Below are 17,663 nucleotides of genomic sequence, written 5' to 3'. Positions count from 1 at the left end.
CAGGCATGGCTATATCCAGGCCTTCAAACAGCTATCACACTGTCACAGGAGTGTGGCCTCTCCTTCTCCTGACTTTGTTTTCCTGTGCTGGCTTTGCTCTCAGGCAGGCTCTTCTCATATGGTGACAGAATGGTCCCTCGTAGCTTCAGCCCTAGCAATCCTAGTAGAAAAGGAACATGGTGAGGGCTCTTATTGGCTTGGCCTGGGTCCCTTCCCTAGGCCTGTACCAGTCACAGCGGGGATGGGGAGGCACCCTTCCCTGCACCTCATGGACCGTGGGTCAGCAGGAGGTGGTTCCTCCAGGATGGCTCAGGTGCAGCCAAACGGAGAAGTGGATATGGGTGGGTTCTCAGAGGCCTCAGGCTTCTCCAGGCCTCCCCCTAAGTCTGGATCCAGTGGGAGGCGGTGCGGGGGGATCCACTCTCCACTGGGAGCTGTTGGCATTTGGTTCAGTCTTGGAATGTCTGGCCTAGGTCGGGATAAAGAGGATGCTGGGGGTGGGCCGGAGTTCCCAGGCCCCTGAATCGTGTCCCCTCCTTTCTCAGTTTGCAGTCCAGCTGAAGAGCAGGGTCAGCCCCCCCTTCAAACAAGCAGCCCTGGAGCCCCATTTGCTGTGCGGCCTGGACTTCTGCCCCACCAACTGCCACGTCAACCTCATGGAAGTGTCCTACCCCAAGACCACTCCCTCGGTTGGCAGGTCCTTTAGTATCCGCTTTGGTCGCAAACCCTCCCTCATTGGCCTTGACCCAGAGCAAGGTAACTGCGTGCGTCTGGTAGAAATTGTGTTTGGATCTCACACTGTAGAAACTTAACAGAAACGTGTGGAGGCTGGCAGTCCAGAGCTGGAATGGTGGCTCCACCATCATCAGGCATCCGGGCTCCTTCTCTCTTTCTGTGCCACCATCTCTAGATGTGGCTTCCATCCTGAAGGATGCCTCAGGGTATAGAATGGCTGCTGGAGTACCAGCCATCATGTCTGCATTCTAGGCAAGGAAAAAAATCACAGTAGTTAAAAGCATATTAGCACAAAAGTGAAACTTTCCTGTTGAAGGAATCTAGTGGATGAAGAGAATATTTATAAGGGGGGATTTTCTCATTCATTGGAATTCTTGAAATGAATTTGTATACCTCTGTCCAAGGGTGTCAAGGGGCCGTTTCCAAGTGAGCTCTCCCTGCCTCCGCTATAGGCCACCTGAACCCCATGTCGTACACCCAGCACTGCATCACCACCATGGCCGCCCCAGCCTGGAAGTGCCTGCCTGCTGTGGAAGGAGACCTGCAACGCCATGGTCCCAGTGACAGTGGCTTTGGGCCGGCCAGTGGGGCTCCTGGCCAGGAGGACCGGGGCCTGAGCTTCCTGCTCAAGCAAGAGGACCGTGAGATCCAGGATGCCTACTTGCAGCTCTTTACCAGACTGGACGTGGCGCTGAAGGAGATGAAGCAGTACGTCACCCAGATCAACAGGTGAGCCCGGCCGGGAGCGGGTGGCAGTCGGGGTGTCAGCCTCGGCCGTCTCGGCGTTTCGGGTAGGATCATTCTCTGCGGTGGAGTGTCCTGTGCCCTGTGGGATGTTCAACAGCATCCCTGGCCTCCACCCACTGGGTGCCAGGAGCACCCCTCCTCCAGCTGTGACCGTAGAAACGTCTGCAGACGCTGCCAGATGCCCCCTGGCGGGGGGGGGGGGGGGGCGCAGTCACCCCGGCTGGAGAATCACTGCTCTCATGACGTGAGCGGTGGAGGCAGCGTCATCAGTGAGGCTAAAACGGTTTGGTGCAAGGTTTTGGAGGAACTTTAATATTTTAACACAGCAGAGAGAGAGACAGCTGGACACGGTCTCCCTGTCGGGGTGACAAGCAGGACACGCACGGCGCCACCGCAGAGCGTTCCTGCCAACAGCACTGGCCCTGTTCTCCCGTCAGAGCCCTGGGTCTCGCTCCTTGGCCAGAGGATGGGGGAGAGAGGATGGCAACATGGCACTTCGGGGCGCCCTTGGCCACATCCCGAGGGTGGCATTTCTAGATGACAAATGACCCAGTCTCTTTAACACATGGATGGTCAGGGGGGCGGGGAAGTGGGTCCAGGGAGGAGGAGCCGTTGGAGAAGAGGCTCGAGGGAGAGAGCAGCTGATGGCGGCGCTGGACCTGGGTGGGGGCCTGACGCAGGGTCTGTGAGCAGGAGTTTTCGAGACCACAGGGGCAGTGGTGCGTGGCCTGGGTCCTCTGTGGCGCTGAGGTGGCGTGGGTGTGGGAGGTGTGCTGAGCACGGTCTGCTGAGGGTGAGCCGCGTTTCTCGGCCTCGGCGCTGCTGAGCTCTGTCGGGGGCCGTGCTGTGCGCTGTGGGATGTTTAGGGGCGTCCCTGGGCTCTACTGCCTGGTGCCAGGCATTCCCTCCACCCCCACCCACCTCGGTTGTGACAACTAAAGACGTCACTGGACATTGCTAAGTGTGTGCCCCTCTGGAAATGTGCTGCGTTGCTAGATGTCTCCTGGGGGCAGAGCTGCCCCAGCTGAGAAGCGTTGCTTTAGAAGGACGTCCTTACGTGCTGGAGGCACATGTGGAGGGTCTTAAAGGGGACGTCGTGTGATGCCTCAGATTTCCCTTAAATGCTCCGGAGAAAGACAAAGCGCCGAGGAAGACTGAGGAAGCACAGGGGGAGCCTGCGTGGCCGCGGTTGGAGCCGGCTTCTGGGTACCTGGGGTTCGTCATACTGTTCCTGCCATGCTTGTGTGTGATGGAGATCGTCCGTGATAAAAGGAAAAATAATGTAGGATCTGGAGCCAGGAGGCCTGGGTTTGAACCCTGGCTCTGCCACTCATTAGCTGTGTGACCTTGGGCAAGTCTTAACCTCTCTGAGCCTCGGTTTCCTCATCTATAAAATGGGCTAATCGTAACACTGACCTCATTGAGAGGTGGAAGGCTCTGCCAGCCAGGGTTTCTCTGTCGCTCACAGGGCCCCAGACGGTCTTCTCAGTGCTTTACGTTTCAACTTCCTTGACCTCTATAGCAGCCTAGGATGCACGTACTGAGTTTACTCCATTTTGCAGGTGGAGAAGCTGAGTCTCAGGTCCCTGAGCTACGAAACAGCCGCCTCAGGGTTTGAATCTGGGGCCCGCCTATCTCAGAAACCTGTGCTCTTAACTGATGAGCTGGGGCCTGTGGGCCAGTGCAGCCTGCCACCTGGTTTTTGTTTTGTTGAAGTGTCGTTGGCACACGGCTGTGCCCGTTTGTCACGGATGTCTACTGTGCATTCACCCGGCAGCGGCGGGGTCCAGTAGTTGTGCTGAGGCCGTGCGGCCCCAGCGCTGAGATCTGCTTTCCGGGCCTCTCCCGATGGTCCCCATCCCTCCTGTGCTCTGGGGCCTCGCACCGCGGGGCTGTGAATGATGCCCCTCCGTGCCTCACACCCCGTAGGGGGACACGGATGCGCAGCCCCAGGGTCGCCGGTGGGATTGTCAGGGAAGGGACACGGCATTTGCTGGCTCCCTCTGCTTGGGGTCAAAGGTGTGGCCCGAGGTCTGGGCCTTGCCTGGGGCCTCCAGGAGGGCGAGTGAAGCCACAGGCCTGGGCCTTACGGTCCCAAGTCTTTGCTTCCCACAGGCTCCTGTCCACCATCACGGAGCCCACGTCGGGCGGGTCTTGCGATCTGCCCTCAGCCGAGGAGGCCTCTTCGCCCCCGCTGGTCAGTGAAGAGAGCGAGATGGACAGGACCGAGCACGGCGGCAGCAAGAAGGTGTGCTTCAAGGTGTCGGAGGAGGACCAGGAGGACTCGGGGCACGACACCATGAGCTACCGCGACTCCTACAGGTGCGGGCGGCCCTGCGGGCAGCCAGGGTGGGGAGTGGGGTCTGACGGGGATGGCCAGTGTGACAGTTGAGGCCACTGACCCCCGGGAAAGCCAGGGTCAGCAGGCCAGTTCCCAGGGAGCAGTGGGATGGGGCACTGTTGCTGGGCCGTGTGGTCCTGGGGGCTCCGAGCCCCCGGAGCATGTCCCAGAGGCCCCCTTCGGCCCCCGGCCCCGGGGCTCACGAGTCAGGGCCTGTCCCCTGTGGACGCCATCCGTCCGTTCTGCTTCGTCTCCCCTCCGTGCAAGTCGACCGCACGTGGTCGCAGAAACAGTCAAGATCTGCGTGAGGTGTGTTTTAAAACTCGACGTTAAGAAACTAACTTTTCTGCAACAAACAGTATTTTTACTGATCCAAGGAGGAAGATAATTTTTCTCCTCCTGACTCTGAGAGGGTCTGCATTGTTTTTCTACTGATTAAGTTAATTACGACAAGATTGGTGAAGCCGTAATTAGTGGGTTAAACAGACTGAAGACTCAATTTCCCGTAACAGCCGGACGGTGGGCCAGCGGATTCCTTGCATAGATCGGCGCCCTGGTCCCGGGGGAAGGATGGGGACAGCGTTGGACCCCAGGGGTAAAGTGGGATCTTCGAGGGCACTTCATCTGTTTGTTGGCAAAATGCAGAACTCATGGAATTCAGCAGGGAGGCCTGCGCCTGTCCTCCCGGTGTTCCTGTCCTTGGCTCCAAGGATCGTTTGGGTTGCATTTCTGATGCCCTGGCCGCTGGGCGCTGTGTGTTCCTGGCACCTTGTGTCCACACTCCAGGCTTTCTCCATCTCCCTGGGTTGCCATTCTTACACTTGGGGCCCTCCGTCTTTTCCTTTAATTGTCCTAAGGCGAAGGGGAGAATTTCAGGATTGTGGTTTTGCTCCTCTGCCCCCTGAGCTCCTGGGGCACGCTGCACAAACACAGTCCTGTCCCCTGCGGGTTCCAGCCAGGCCGGGGGGATAGAACACGGCCGTGTGGGTGAGGGTGGCATGTGCAGCCGTGTCCAGGGACAAGGCTGTCCCACGAGAGGAGTGACTCAAGTTACACTGGAGTGAAAAAGGCTCGCTGTCCTCTTCTTGCTGTGTTTCTGTGCTGGAGCCCAGGAGTGTTCCCCACCATCAGATGGGACCCCCAACCCGGACAGCCGTCCCCATCTCTGGCACTGGGGGTCAGCCTGCAGCAGCCTCTCTGCGCTGGCTATCCACTGGGGGGCCAGGGGTTTGTCCACACTTCAGAAACTGGGTTCTAGATGCCAGGACTGGAGGATGTGAGCTGGAGGGTGACTTCCCTTCCCCTGTGCCCCTTTGCAGCGAGTGTAACAGTAACCGGGACTCCGTGCTGTCCTACACCAGCGTGAGAAGCAACAGCTCCTACCTGGGCAGCGACGAGATGGGGTCTGGTGAGTGTCGCGGCTGCTGCTCATGGAGAGCGTGGCCCCCAGTGAGGCTGTTTTGTTCACTTTTATTTCATCATAATTTACTCATCGTGCAGCATATATCGTGCGTTACTTTGGGTGGTGTATAGTGTATTTCCTCTCACATGCACTCAGCAAATATTCACTGTCGTGTGCGGGGACCACAGCAGCGAATGAAGAGACAGAGGTCCCGGCCCTCGTGAAGCTGACATTCTCCATGAATGTCACAGACATGGGGCAGATGAAAACATGCAGGATGCAGTGACAGATGCTGATGTGTGTTTTGATGCCACTAAAGTAGGGTGACCTCATGGTTCCCACAGAGATGACAAGCTCAAACCAAAAATTCACACGACACAGAAAAGTTCAAAAGAAATACATGAAAAATCAGTCAGAATCTCATTGTCTCCCCCAGAAATGACCACGATCATATTCAGGGGTCATTGGTGAGCACACTGTTTCTACGCAGATGGACGTGGGGCTGGATGGACAGACATAAATCCTGCTTTATGGATTAGGTTATACTGTACTTGCAACTTTTGCTGAAAGACTGAAGTTAGTTTTAATTTTAGTTGCAAGGTTCCAGCCTTTAAATCTTTGATTCTGTGAGTAGGTCATCCATCCCCGTGGTTCATAATTCAAAAGTCACGCGGGGCGGTGGCGGCGGGGGGGCCGGTGACAAGCCCTCCTGCCCTCGGTCCCCAGGCGCCCACAGTCGCTGCTGCCGTGTGCATCTTTCAGACGATGTCTGTGCATAAAAATTTAATTTTAATTGTACTTCAGTTTAAGAGAAGCTTGAGTAAAATCAAAGATATTGCTGGACTTTCAACACTTCCTCACACAGGATATTTAGCCGCAGAAACCGTCCCGGGGAGGTGTTAGGAAGGACGTACATGTGGCAGCTGATTCAAGGAAGCGGCGGGGCCGAGTCAGGAGACTGGGGCTCTGGGTCCCTCTCTGGCTCTTGGTCTCCTCATTCGCAGAGTGGAGATAATGGCAATGACCTACAACTGTGTGAGGTTTTGGTTCCTGTTGCCCGTTTTGCAGATGATGAACTGGGGCTCAGAGAGGTTAAGTGATTTGCCCAGTGTCCCACAGCCAGGACCCGGGTCTGTCAGACTCCCAATCCCTGTGGGTTTCGGAGCGCTGCAGCTGCGTTCTTGGGAAAGAGGTTGGGCGGGTGTGAGACAGGGTGGGAGGGGTTGATGGCTGCGGCTTCCTCCTCCTGCCAGGGGACGAGCTGCCCTGCGACATGCGGATCCCGTCAGACAAGCAGGACAAGCTCCACGGCTGCCTGGAGCATCTCTTTAACCAGGTAGGACCTTTGTCCCACTGCTGGCCTGACTGTGGGTTCCTCCCGTCACCCCTGGTGAGAGCCTATAAGCCAGGAGCCCGGGCAGGGGCTGCACGTCGTGGGTCCTTGGAACCTGGAGGGTCACACTAACCGAGAGCTTCCTGCTGCCCAGGTGGACTCCATCCACATGCTCCTCAAGGGGCCTGTCATGAGCAGGGCTTTCGAAGAGACCAAGCATTTCCCCATGGACCACAGCTTGCAAGGTGAGCAGAGAAGAGCCCCAGGCGGGGCTGGGAATGGCATCTGGCACCCAGCAAGGAGACAGCCTGCAAGGGGGGACGTGGGCCAGACACCGGGGCACGCTGTGGCCTGTGCCCCTCGCCGGCCCAGTGGCTGTGAGCTCATCCAGGGTCAGCCAGCTCAGTCCATGCCCAGCTGAGAAGGATGTCGTCGTTTCTCGTTTATCAAGGAGTTGTAAACACAAAACAAAGAAAGAAAGAATAAGTGACAGAGGCCACGTGCCCTGCAGAGCGCTCCACTTCTGGCTCTTTTCAGAAGTTCGTGGACCCCTGGGCTGGTCCCTGAGCCTCTCTGGGCTCCGTCTGCCCATTTGTGACTCGAGCGGAGGGATGGGGCACAGTTGTCAAACCTCAGACACCCACATCCCCCCGTCCTCATTTTAGCCATATTCACAGAATCTGCCTACATCTCTACATTTTTTTAACCATATTCTTTTGTTGCCTGTATTATTGACATAACTTTCTTGAAAAAGTGTCTCCCTTTAAAAAATTGTTTTGAAAGGAACTTGTTAAATTCCCTATATATGGAAAATGAATATAACATGCCATGAAATAACAATGACTATAATGATAAATCTAAAGGAAACAACAAAAAATGTCATTGTACTGGAGTCAGGTCCTGAGTTCTCTGTTCTTTGTTCATCAGAGGGATCAGTGAGTTAAAGAAGTCTTAGGGACTTGCCAGCACCAAATTGAGACTTTCTTCTTGAAGTGATTGAGAGAAAAAGAATTGGTATTTGTGTCCTTCCACCCACCCTTCTCCCCACCCATTTACCCACCTACCTATCCACCCATCTACTCACCTGCCCACCCACCCGTCCTTCTACCCACCCACCTACCCGCCCATCCATCCATCCAGTGAGTAATTCCCAAGACCCAGCTTGTGCCAGGCCTTGTGCTGGGCACTGGGGACCCTGAAATGTGTGCCGTACTGCCCCTAACCTCCCGAAGCTCCCAGTTGGGTGCAGGAGAGAGGAAAAGAAAGAGGCAGTTGCTCCTCAGTAAGTGTAGGAAGCAGCAAGGAGTCAGGGCGCCCTGGCTCAGCTGCCCCTCCTGCTGTCTCAGGGTCCTCTCTCCCAGGGATGGACCTTAAAAAGCAGAAACGTCAAACCCGGAGGAACCAAGACCACACATAGGTCAGAAACCTGGGAACTCGTAGCAGGGAAGAGGCCAAAAGAACAAGGGCCTGGGTCTGCCTGGCCTTTGCATGGCCCCACTGGGGCCTGGTTCGAGTCCCAGCTCAGTCACTACCCAGCTGTGTGGTTTAGTCAAGCCAGTTTCCCACTCTGTGCCTGGGCTTCGTCCTCTGTATAGGGGAAAGGTTAGACTAGGTTGTAAGTCACGTGCCAGCTGGGCTGGTTGTGGCTCTGAGCAGGTGGTACCTGAGAATCCTTGTGTGACTGTGTCCAAGTTTAGAAGAAAAGAATGCAGTGATTGACTTGTGATGTCTGCACTGGGTTGGTTGCAGCTGTGAGGAGTCACAGCCTCAGACTAACAAGAAGGGTGCTGAGATTGATTGGTGATGTCTGCCATGGGTGTGATAGTAGGAATCAGTAGCACACTTACCATATATCTGCCCTCTGTGGATGAGGTAGTCCCCAAGACTCCTGCCAGCATCCTTGATCTAGGATTCTGAGCTTTGGAATCTGGTGATGGGACATACGCCTTTATGCCACCATTCTCCAGAGCCTTTATGCCACCTCCGTCCCTTTCCTGCCCTCATGTCCCTTTCCTGCCCCAGAGTTCAAACAGAAAGAAGAGTGTACAGTCCGTGGCCGGAACTTGATCCAGATCAGCATCCAGGAGGACCCCTGGAACCTCCCCAGCTCCATCAAGACCCTGGTGGACGACATCCAGAGATACGTGGAAGGTTGGTCGGGCAGGGCAGGACGTGATGAGGGGTTGGTGTGGCCTTCGGCTGTTAACACGGGAGGATCAAGAGTGGGTCCGTCTCCACGCTCCGTCTCTCCATGCCCAGGGAGGACGTGAAGAGTGAGTGCCCTCTCTCAGCTGAGTGTCCCGCCCTGGCGGGGCCCCGGCACTGTCCTCACTTGGTCAGAGAACTGCTGACCAGGGGCCTGGGCCTTCCCTGTAGTCAGAAGCTGGGAAGGCTGAACCTGTTCCTTTGCAGCCTCTGAATCGTGGATTTGCTTCATTTCCTTTATTTATTGTCACGGTCATGAGCTGGGGGTCCTCTAGTCAGGCTTGGGCCCACAAGTAGGTCCCGATGCTAGAGCGTTAAAAAAACGTGAATCCACTGCCAGCGTTTGTAATCTGAGATCTCAGATTCCTGGCTGCTCTTGAGCAATCAGAAGATCTGGCAGTAACAGGCCTGGCGGAGACGAGGTGGAGGGTGCCTTCCAGCTCGCCACCGTCCCCAGCACCCTTGCGGCCTCGAGGTGGCTTCACACCTCTTCATTGCCTGCCCGGCCCTTGGCGGCATCTGAGTCTGGCACTCCTGATTTGAAGGATCCAGGCCAGGGAGACAGTTGACCAGGACAGCAGGAGGTGCCGGGCTCAGGGCCGTTTTCTCAGGAACGGCAGCCTCTGAGTTGGCTGTCCGTGCTGGCCCTGAGCTGTCCTGTTTCCCAAAACTGTGATTGGTTAAGAGCACGGACTCTGTGGCCAGGTCGCCCATGCTCACACCCCAACTCTCCCGTGTATTGGCCGTGTGGTCTTGGCAAGTTGCTCGACTACTCTGTGCCTCAGTTTCTTCCTGTGTAAGATGGGCTCCTCCTGTGTGTTGTGAGTCTGTACAAATCCAGCACTGAGCACAGCGCCTGGCACCCCGTCAGTCCTCGTGGGTGTACGCCGCTGCGGCCACTGTTGTTACTGCCACACCCAGCCCGCATCTCGGTGCCTCTGCAGGACAGAAAGTGTGTCAGGAGGCCAAATCTAAAGGCCTTCCTGGGTTTTCTTTTAAGCCTCTCCTGGGCCCAAAAGCCTCTTTTGAAGGAGAGACGGGGACACGAGGCCGGTGTCTGGAAGGTCTGAGCTTTGTCTGCGTGTGCGCAGGGCTGTGGCTGCGTAAGATGTGCCTGGGTACCCGAGCACACGTGTGAGTGTGTGTGGGTCTCAGTGTACACCTGTGTGTATGCACATGTGTAAGTGTGTGCCCACACGTGTGCATGAGGCATGGGCTGGGGGCTTGGCCCAGGCGTTGAGGGGCCGATGGATGGGTCTGTGTACACGGATGCAGCTGATAGCTGGAGTTCTGTCCCCTGGATGTCCGGCGGTTTCTGGAGTCCACCCGCCATTCACGCACAGCTCCTTCAGCACAGCCGTCCGTGCCCAGAGCTTCAGCGCCAGGTGCTGCGGGGAGGGGCCTGGCTCTGCTCGCACCTCTGCCGGCTCCCCCCACCCATCCCCTTTCTCTGCCCCTCTCCTTCCAGATGGGAAGAACCAGCTGCTCCTGGCCTTGCTGAAGTGCACAGGTGAGCACTTTGAAGCGGCAGCTGGCTGGGATTTGCACACACGCAGGTGTATTCGGGAGCAGCCCTCCTGGCTGGGGGTGCTCATAACTGTAGCCCGGGCACGACCTCTTCTGCTGGTTGACATTCCCGTGGTCATGAGGGCCTGCACGGGGCGAGGGTATCATTTGGCCTCCAGCAGCTCCAAGAACTGCCTAGACCTCATTTCATCCTCTTGTCCAGGGGACAAGGCTCAGGGCCCTGGAGCCAGAAGCCCTGTCTCGCTCCCTCCCAGCCTGGGCAGATCTTGTCGAGGACGCGGGATAGAGGACCGAGGATGAGAGAGGCTCTTTGCCGGTCCCGCCCTCAGCGCAGCCTGGGGACGTCCTACTCGGCAGATGACAGGGAGGGGAGGGCTGAGCAGGCCTGGGGGAGCTTGGAGGCGTTCTCCGCCCCTCCCTTCTTCCCAGAAATTCTCAGCTAAAATAGGATCTAGGTCAGAATTGGTCCCCAAAAACCGATTGGCCAGAGCCAGTCATCGAAAATAATCCCTTCCAGAACACTGGGACCGTGAGTGACCAATCGCCCGAAATTGCTCAGTTCTGCAAACCACACTGTGAGCAAGGAGTGGGGGGTGGGGAGGGCAGGAAGAAGCGGACTTGTCAGAAATAGAGAGAATGGTACATTGCGTTCCGTAAAGCATGGAGCTTGGCAGAAATGCTTGGCGTCATTGTCACTCTGAGTCAAGGCTGACAATCCCCCTGACAAATGGAGAGACAGCTGAGGCCGAGGGTTTTGGGAATCGCCTCAGGAAAACCACAAGTGGGTATTTTGTGTAGGCAGATGGGTCATTGAGAGAATTGAGTTTTTCAGCGAGTCGGCTCCTTTTGGAGAATTGATTTTGGGGAGTTGTCTTTTCATGGCTGGGATTCGTTAATTTTTGGCAAGTTGGCCCTGATGGGTGGTGGGGGTGTTGGTCCTGGCCCGGGCCGTGGGGCGCGGGCCTGCTGATGCGCAGGAGCACCGCCCAGTGAGCTCTCCTGCCCTCCCGCCTCCAGACACCGAGCTGCAGCTGCGGAGGGACGCCATCTTCTGCCAGGCCCTGGTGGCCGCCGTGTGCACCTTCTCTGAGCAGCTGCTGGCAGCCCTCAGCTACCGCTACAACAACAACGGCGAGTACGAGGAGAGCAGCCGGGACGCCAGCCGCAAGTGGCTGGAGCAGGTGGCGGCCACCGGTGTCCTGCTGCACTGCCAGTCGCTGCTCTCGCCGGCCACCGCGGTGAGTGGGGGGGCGCAGGCAGAGGGCTCCCGTGGGCTCCCGCGGGCTGTTTATGGAGCACCTGCTGTGTGCCCCTGTCACAGACGCTGGGGAGCCAGCAGGGAACAAGACAGAGTCCTTGTACTCGGGGATCTTCTGTCCTAGTGGTGGGGGGCAGACATAAACAGGTAACAGAATAAGTGGTATAGACTGGGGGTTCTAACCCGGGCAGTCTTACCCTCTAGGGGACACTTGACACCGTGACAACAGAGGTACTGTTGGAGTGTACTGTGTGGAGGCCAGGGATGCCGCTGAATATCCTCAGTGCGACAGGATGCCCCCCTCACAGAGAATCATCTGGCCCCAAGTGTCACTAGTGCGGAGGTTGAGGAACCCTCGTATGTGGTGATAAAGGCTAAGGAGAAAGATCAAGCAGGGAAGGGGACAGGAAGGCCTGGGGTGGCGGCAGTTGAAAGTTTCGATAAGGTGGCTGAGAAAGGCCTCACTGAGGTGACATCTGGCCTGAGAACCGAAGGAGGGGAGGGAATGAGCCATGAGGATATCAGGGAGGAACCTTCCATCAGAGAGAATGGCAGGTGCCAAGGCCCTGAGGCAGGAGGTCTCGCGCAGTGTTGAGAAACGACAGCAGATGAGCCAGCGGAGGGCGGGAAGGTGAGTCCCAAGAATCAGCTGGGCTCAGGGGCCGTGCAGGCTGTTGGGGACTCGGCCATTGCTCTGGCGTGTGGGAGCCATGGGAAGATTTTGAGCAGAGGAGGGACAGGGTCTGACTTTGGCACGTGAAGAATCACCCCTGCTGCTGGGCGGGGAGGCCCTGGAGGGGCAAAGGCGGGGCTGGGAGGCCGGGCAGCGGCTTTCCTAACAATCCGGTGAACTTCCTTGGGGCAAATAGCATCATGGGGAATCCTTGCAGTGGCCCCCGGCGTGGCCCTTCTGCCACATCTGAGGGGCGCGCCCACTGAGGCCCCCGAGCCGGTGTGACCCTGGGCGTCTGACTCCAGGCCCAGAAGCGCCTCGCTGCCCTTCCCACCCCTGGCTGCCCTCAGGGCTCAGAGTCCGGGCGGGTCCCTCTGCCATCCAGGGAGGCAGAGCCAAGGACTCAGCATTTGGGGTGCTGGCGCCTAGAGCCGACACCCCCGGCTGTGCCGCCTGCAGCAGCACTCGCTCTGGGCTGTCTGCTCCCCAGCCCGAGTGCCCCAACTGAGCCCCCTCCTTGGCAGCCCTGAGCCCCCCAGTCTCCCAGATGTTTTCCCGGCCGGGCTGGGGGCAGCAGGCGCTGGTGGTGAGGAAGGCGTGGCCTACGGCGCCCTCTGCTGGCTGCTGGTGGGCACAGGTGCCTGCCTGGCAGGAGACCCCCCCCCCCCCCCCCCCCCCCCCCCCGCTTGGTTCCTGGTCGGTTGGTTTCTGGACGGTGTCACCCGCGGCCCCGACTTTCCTCTTCTCAGATGGGGACACCAGGGCCCAGTGCATTGACGCACCAGTCACCACGAGGTGCCGGGCCCAAGCCCCCTTTCCAGTTAGGGGAAGCAGATTGGGAAGAAGGAAGGATGGAGGAGGGAGGAGAGACGGAAAAGGAGAATCATGTAGCAGCTTTAGAAGGAGATTCAACTTTTTGGATTAAGTGGTCAGAGACAGCCTCTCTGAGGAGGTGACGTTTGAGCTGAGGCCTGAGGTTCAAGACAGCCAGCTGGGTGAGCGGTGTGAGGAAGAGTGTGCTGGCCAGAGGGAACAGCATGTGCAAAGGCCCTGAACAGAGGCTGTTGTGGCCGGAGCGGAGCAGGCCAGGAGGGTCGGGGCATGAGGTCACTGGGGCCACATCTGCACGGCCTGGGACTTTATTCTGGGAGCAGAGGGAGGGTTCAGAGAGTTTGAGGCAGATGAGTAACATAATTCAGTTTGGGTTTTTAAAAACTAACTTGTAGTCACGGGGGCCCCGGGAGCCTGACTTGGCCTGGTAACCCCAAGGCTGCCTGTTTTCTCAGCATCTCGGTTTTATCCTGAGGCCCCTTGTTCGGGGTAGAGGGCGGCAGGGGGCATCTGAAGAGGCTCATGCGTTCTGCAGAGCCGCCGGCGTCTCACGTGGGGGCAGAGAAGACGGTGGAGAGGCGGGGGCAACTGGGGAGTGTTTTGGGGGCCGACCCGTCAGGACTCAGTGATGGACTGTTTATGGGGTGAGGGGAGAGGCTGCGAAGTCCCCACGGCCTGGGGCGTGGGCAGCTGTGGGTGCTGGGGCCCTTCGCCTGGCTGGGCTCCTGGAGGAGGCGGAGGGGAAGACGGAGACTTCTGTTGGGTGTGTTAGGTTTGAAATGGTGAAGCTGGATTGGTGGGGTGGTCCAGGTACGAGCGCCACCCGGCCCATGAGAGCCGAGACAGGTTCTGACCGTGGGAGGGACAGGTCAAGCCACAGAGCAAGCGCGATTTCGCGTCCAGCCTGGAGAGCCCAGCCTGGGACCTCAGGCCCAGTCGGCCTCAGCCCGGGGCATTGCCTGGCGTTGAATCGCGGCATCTCGGGGTGAAACCCCAGGGTGGGGTTGCAGACTGAGACTCCTCCATCCTATCTTCCTCCTGCAGAAGGAGGAACGGACCATGCTAGAGGACATCTGGGTGACCCTGTCGGAGCTGGACAACGTCACCTTCTCCTTCAAGCAGCTGGACGAGAACTACGTGGCCAGTGAGTGTTTCTTCTCACCTCCGCTGTGAGAGTCGGAGTTCTGGGGGGGAAGGGACTGCCTTGGGGTCACCCTGTCCCTCCGCCTGCCACCAGGCCAGCTGCCCAGGGTTGACCCAGAAGCCAGCATTGTCAAACCTCATGCCCCCAACGTGAATCCCGAAGTTGAACCTTGGGGCACACGTGGAAAGAGAAGGGTTTCCTTTTGTGCAAACCCAGCCTGTCTCCAACAGCTCTTAAAAGAGAATAACCAGTATCCAGCTCTTACTACAAGTCCAGTCTGGAGACGTCCTTCTTTGGGGTGAAGACTTGTAAAGACCGTTTTTTCTTTTTGAGGAGGATTGGCCCTGAACTAACATCTGTTGCCAGTCTTCTCTTTTTGCTTGAGGAAGATTGTCCCTGAGCTAACATCTATGCCCATCTTCTTTCTCTTTATATGTGGGATGCTGCCATAGCATGGCCTGATGAGCAGTGTGTAGGCCCATGCCTGGGATCCAAACCCGTGAACCCTGGGCCGCCGAAGTGGAGCACGTGAACTTAACCACTACACCACCAGGCTGGCCCCTTGTAAAGATTTTTAAAGGGCTTATACCATAATTAAGTTTCTTCCTTCCTTTCTTCTTCCTCTCTCCCATCCTTCCACCCACTTACCCACCCATCCACCATCCACCCATCCACCCACCCACCCATCCACTCATCCACTCATCCACTTACTCACCCATCCACCCGCCCATCCCTCCGTAATTATGAGCACATGATATGGATCAGGCACAGTTTTCGGTTCTGGGGCTGCAGTGGAGAGAAATACAGCCATGGTTCCTGCCCTCCTGGAGCTCACAGTCCAGCCCAGTGGGTCTCAGTCCCCGCTGCACTGGGATCATCCAGGGAGATTTTCAAAGAGACTGACGCCCCAGCCCCAGCCCTCATGCTTTGGATTCAGTCTGTGGGGTGGATCCTGGGCGGTGGGATGCTAGGAAAGCTTCTCAGGTGACTTTGATGTACGGCCGGGACTGAGAACCACTGGGCCCGGGGTAGAGGTGGGGTTCTCTGAGTGTGGTCCTTGGACCAGCAGCGCCTGGGAGCTCGTTAGGCGAATTCTCGGGCCCCGCCGCAGACCTACTGAATCGGAAACTCTGGAAGCAGCGCCCAGAAGTCTGTGTTCACTAGCCCTCCAGCTGGTTCTGGAGCCCACCAGTGTGAGACCACTCCACTCAGGCTAGACCAGTGTTTCTCAGCTTCTGTTTATCATCATTCCGTAATGAGCCTATTTAGACAATTTTTTTCTAATTGCCACACCCCCATGAAATTTGAATCCACGGAAATTCTATATATCTGTTTACGTACTATATGTATATCTGTGCTTCATGCATAAAAAGAGTAAGTTTTATTTTGCCCTCCCTCCAAAAGCCAATTTTCATCTCCGTGGGGGCGATATCACCCCACGGAGAATGTGCAGACTTTCCAGACAGAGAGCGAGTTTCGTTTCAGGTCCTGATTAGAATTGGTCGGCAGTGGCTGCCTGTCTGTAAGCTGAGTTGGGCTCAGGGAGAACCAGTGATCGATTAGTGATGTCTGCCGTGGGTACAGGATGGGGTGTCTGTGCCGCCTCTGCCAGAAGCTTTTTCCTATGGGTGTAAATAAGAGGCAGGTCCTGTTTGAGCCCAGCTTTTGCCAGCTGGAGGCCCTGGCGACCAGGCGAGGGGTACAGGGAGCACTGGTGAGGCCCTGAAGACAAATAGGGACGACTTCCCAGCTGGGCAGGACCAGTGTCAGGTCCCAGGATTAAGCAGTGGAAACTGGGACCTGTGGAGGGGCTGAAAAGGGAGGTCAGGGGCTGCTTCTCCGAGGGTGGGGGCGGGGCCGTCAGAGGCCACCCCGAGAGGGTGGGAGGATGTGGGAGTCTCAGGATGCAGCCCGTGAGGTACAAGGAGATGGAGCCTGCACCCTGGGGTGGGGAGAACCGGAGGCCCCAGGACGCACAGCAGAGGTCGGTGGGAGGCCCCCCCCAGCCCCTCCCGCCGGCCTCGGTGGTGAGCCGCCTGCCCTGCCATGTCCTCCTGCAGACACCAACGTCTTCTACCACATCGAGGGCAGCCGGCAGGCGCTGAGGATCGTCTTCTACCTCGACAGCTACCACTTCTCCAAGCTGCCCTCGCGCCTGGAGAACGGGGCCAGCCTGAGGCTGCACACCGTGCTCTTCACGAAAGGTGAGCCCCAGGGGCTGAGCGGGGCCCACCCGGATGGCCGAGGCGCCCTGCACGCCCGGGACCAACCGCCCGCCCTCCCTCTCCTTCCTTCCTTCCCAGCTCTGGAGAACGTGGAGGGGCCGCCGCCTCCGGGCAGCCAGGCCGCGGAGGATTTGCAGCAGGAGATCAACGCCCAGTCCCTGGAGAAGGTCCAGCAGTATTACCGCAAGCTCAGGTGTCCGCATGGGCTGTTGGGGGGGGCAGGTTCTGGACGCTGCCACGGGGAGTGGGCGTGAGTGTGTAAGGCGCCAGGCAGGCCCCGTGTGGAAGTGGGTAGAACGCCCCTTCTGGGACACCTACTGTGTGCCAGGCCCTCTGCCATGCCAGCTCATCAGATTCTCACGACAGTCGCTGTCGGCCCTTCTCACCCACTTTACAGATGAGGAAACTGAGGCCCAGGGAGCATACCCAGCCTGCCCCAGGGCGCACAGCTGACAGTGGCTGGGCTGCGCTGTGGGCTGGGTCTACTGGGCTTCTAAGCAGGTCCGTCCAGCTGAGAGGAACTGCCTGTTTTGTTCTCTGGGGGGTGGGAGCCCAGACGGGGGGCCCTGGGATTCTCGAGGCTGTGAGTAAGGGGTGTGCCCCCCGCCCCTGCTCAGAAGAGACCCCCCCCCAGAGCGAAGGGGTGAGCAGGGGCCGCATCGCCAGGAGGAAGCCTTGGGCCCCCAGGGAAGCAGCTCCCACTGCCGCCGCCCTCACCAGCCCCTCCCCCCTCCCCCTCCCCCCTCCCCCTCACCTCCCTCCTCCTCCCCTCCCTCCTCCTCCTCCCCTCCCTCCTCCTTCCTCCCTCCATGGAAAGGGAGCTGAGAACTAGGAAACTGGGGTTTCGGGTGTGGGTAGGGGCGTCGCCCCCTTGGGACCCAGCTGTGCCGTTTGGAAACGGGAGAACTATGCTGCCCTTCGTTCGTTCAGGGAATCACCCAGCCTTGTCGTTAAAACTGACATCTCTTTGGATTGATGGATGCCTGCCGTTTGGTGGCTGTTTAAGATACTGCCTCTGTGCTCCTTCCTCCCGGCCGTCCTCACGGGGCCGTGGTAACCAGGCCTCTGTGGGCCAGGCTCTGCTCCGGGGGCTGCTTGGGGGTCAGCACTGAGCAGCAAAGCCTGTTCTTCATGGAGCTGGATGCTAGGCAGCTGGGTCTGGCCCACCCCCTTTTGTCAGTAAAGTTGTGTTGACACGCAGCCACCTTCCTTCTTCTCTGCTGCTTTTGTGTGAGGACCACA

The 17,663-nt window shown here is 58.0% G+C and overlaps 1 protein-coding gene across 3 annotated transcripts in view; it reads left to right on the top strand.

Moving 5' to 3' along the window:
* Nucleotides 1-17,663, top strand: part of PREX1 (phosphatidylinositol-3,4,5-trisphosphate dependent Rac exchange factor 1) — a 183,091-nt gene that overhangs the window by 159,114 nt on the left and 6,314 nt on the right. For all 3 annotated transcript variants that reach the window (XM_070589411.1, XM_070589413.1, XM_070589412.1), the window contains exons 24-35: nucleotides 546-756; nucleotides 1,188-1,464; nucleotides 3,598-3,804; nucleotides 5,143-5,231; nucleotides 6,479-6,561; nucleotides 6,713-6,803; nucleotides 8,581-8,709; nucleotides 10,232-10,273; nucleotides 11,308-11,528; nucleotides 14,097-14,196; nucleotides 16,257-16,400; nucleotides 16,500-16,614. In XM_070589411.1, the coding sequence (XP_070445512.1) occupies nucleotides 546-756; nucleotides 1,188-1,464; nucleotides 3,598-3,804; nucleotides 5,143-5,231; nucleotides 6,479-6,561; nucleotides 6,713-6,803; nucleotides 8,581-8,709; nucleotides 10,232-10,273; nucleotides 11,308-11,528; nucleotides 14,097-14,196; nucleotides 16,257-16,400; nucleotides 16,500-16,614 (1,709 nt within the window). The remainder of the gene's footprint in view (nucleotides 1-545; nucleotides 757-1,187; nucleotides 1,465-3,597; nucleotides 3,805-5,142; nucleotides 5,232-6,478; nucleotides 6,562-6,712; nucleotides 6,804-8,580; nucleotides 8,710-10,231; nucleotides 10,274-11,307; nucleotides 11,529-14,096; nucleotides 14,197-16,256; nucleotides 16,401-16,499; nucleotides 16,615-17,663) is intronic.

This window comes from Equus przewalskii, chromosome 21 (genome assembly GCF_037783145.1).
Source record: "Equus przewalskii isolate Varuska chromosome 21, EquPr2, whole genome shotgun sequence".
Taxonomy (NCBI): Eukaryota; Metazoa; Chordata; class Mammalia; order Perissodactyla; family Equidae; genus Equus; species Equus przewalskii.
Note: the sequence above shows the minus strand (reverse complement) of the source record. Positions and strands in the feature narration are given on the sequence as shown.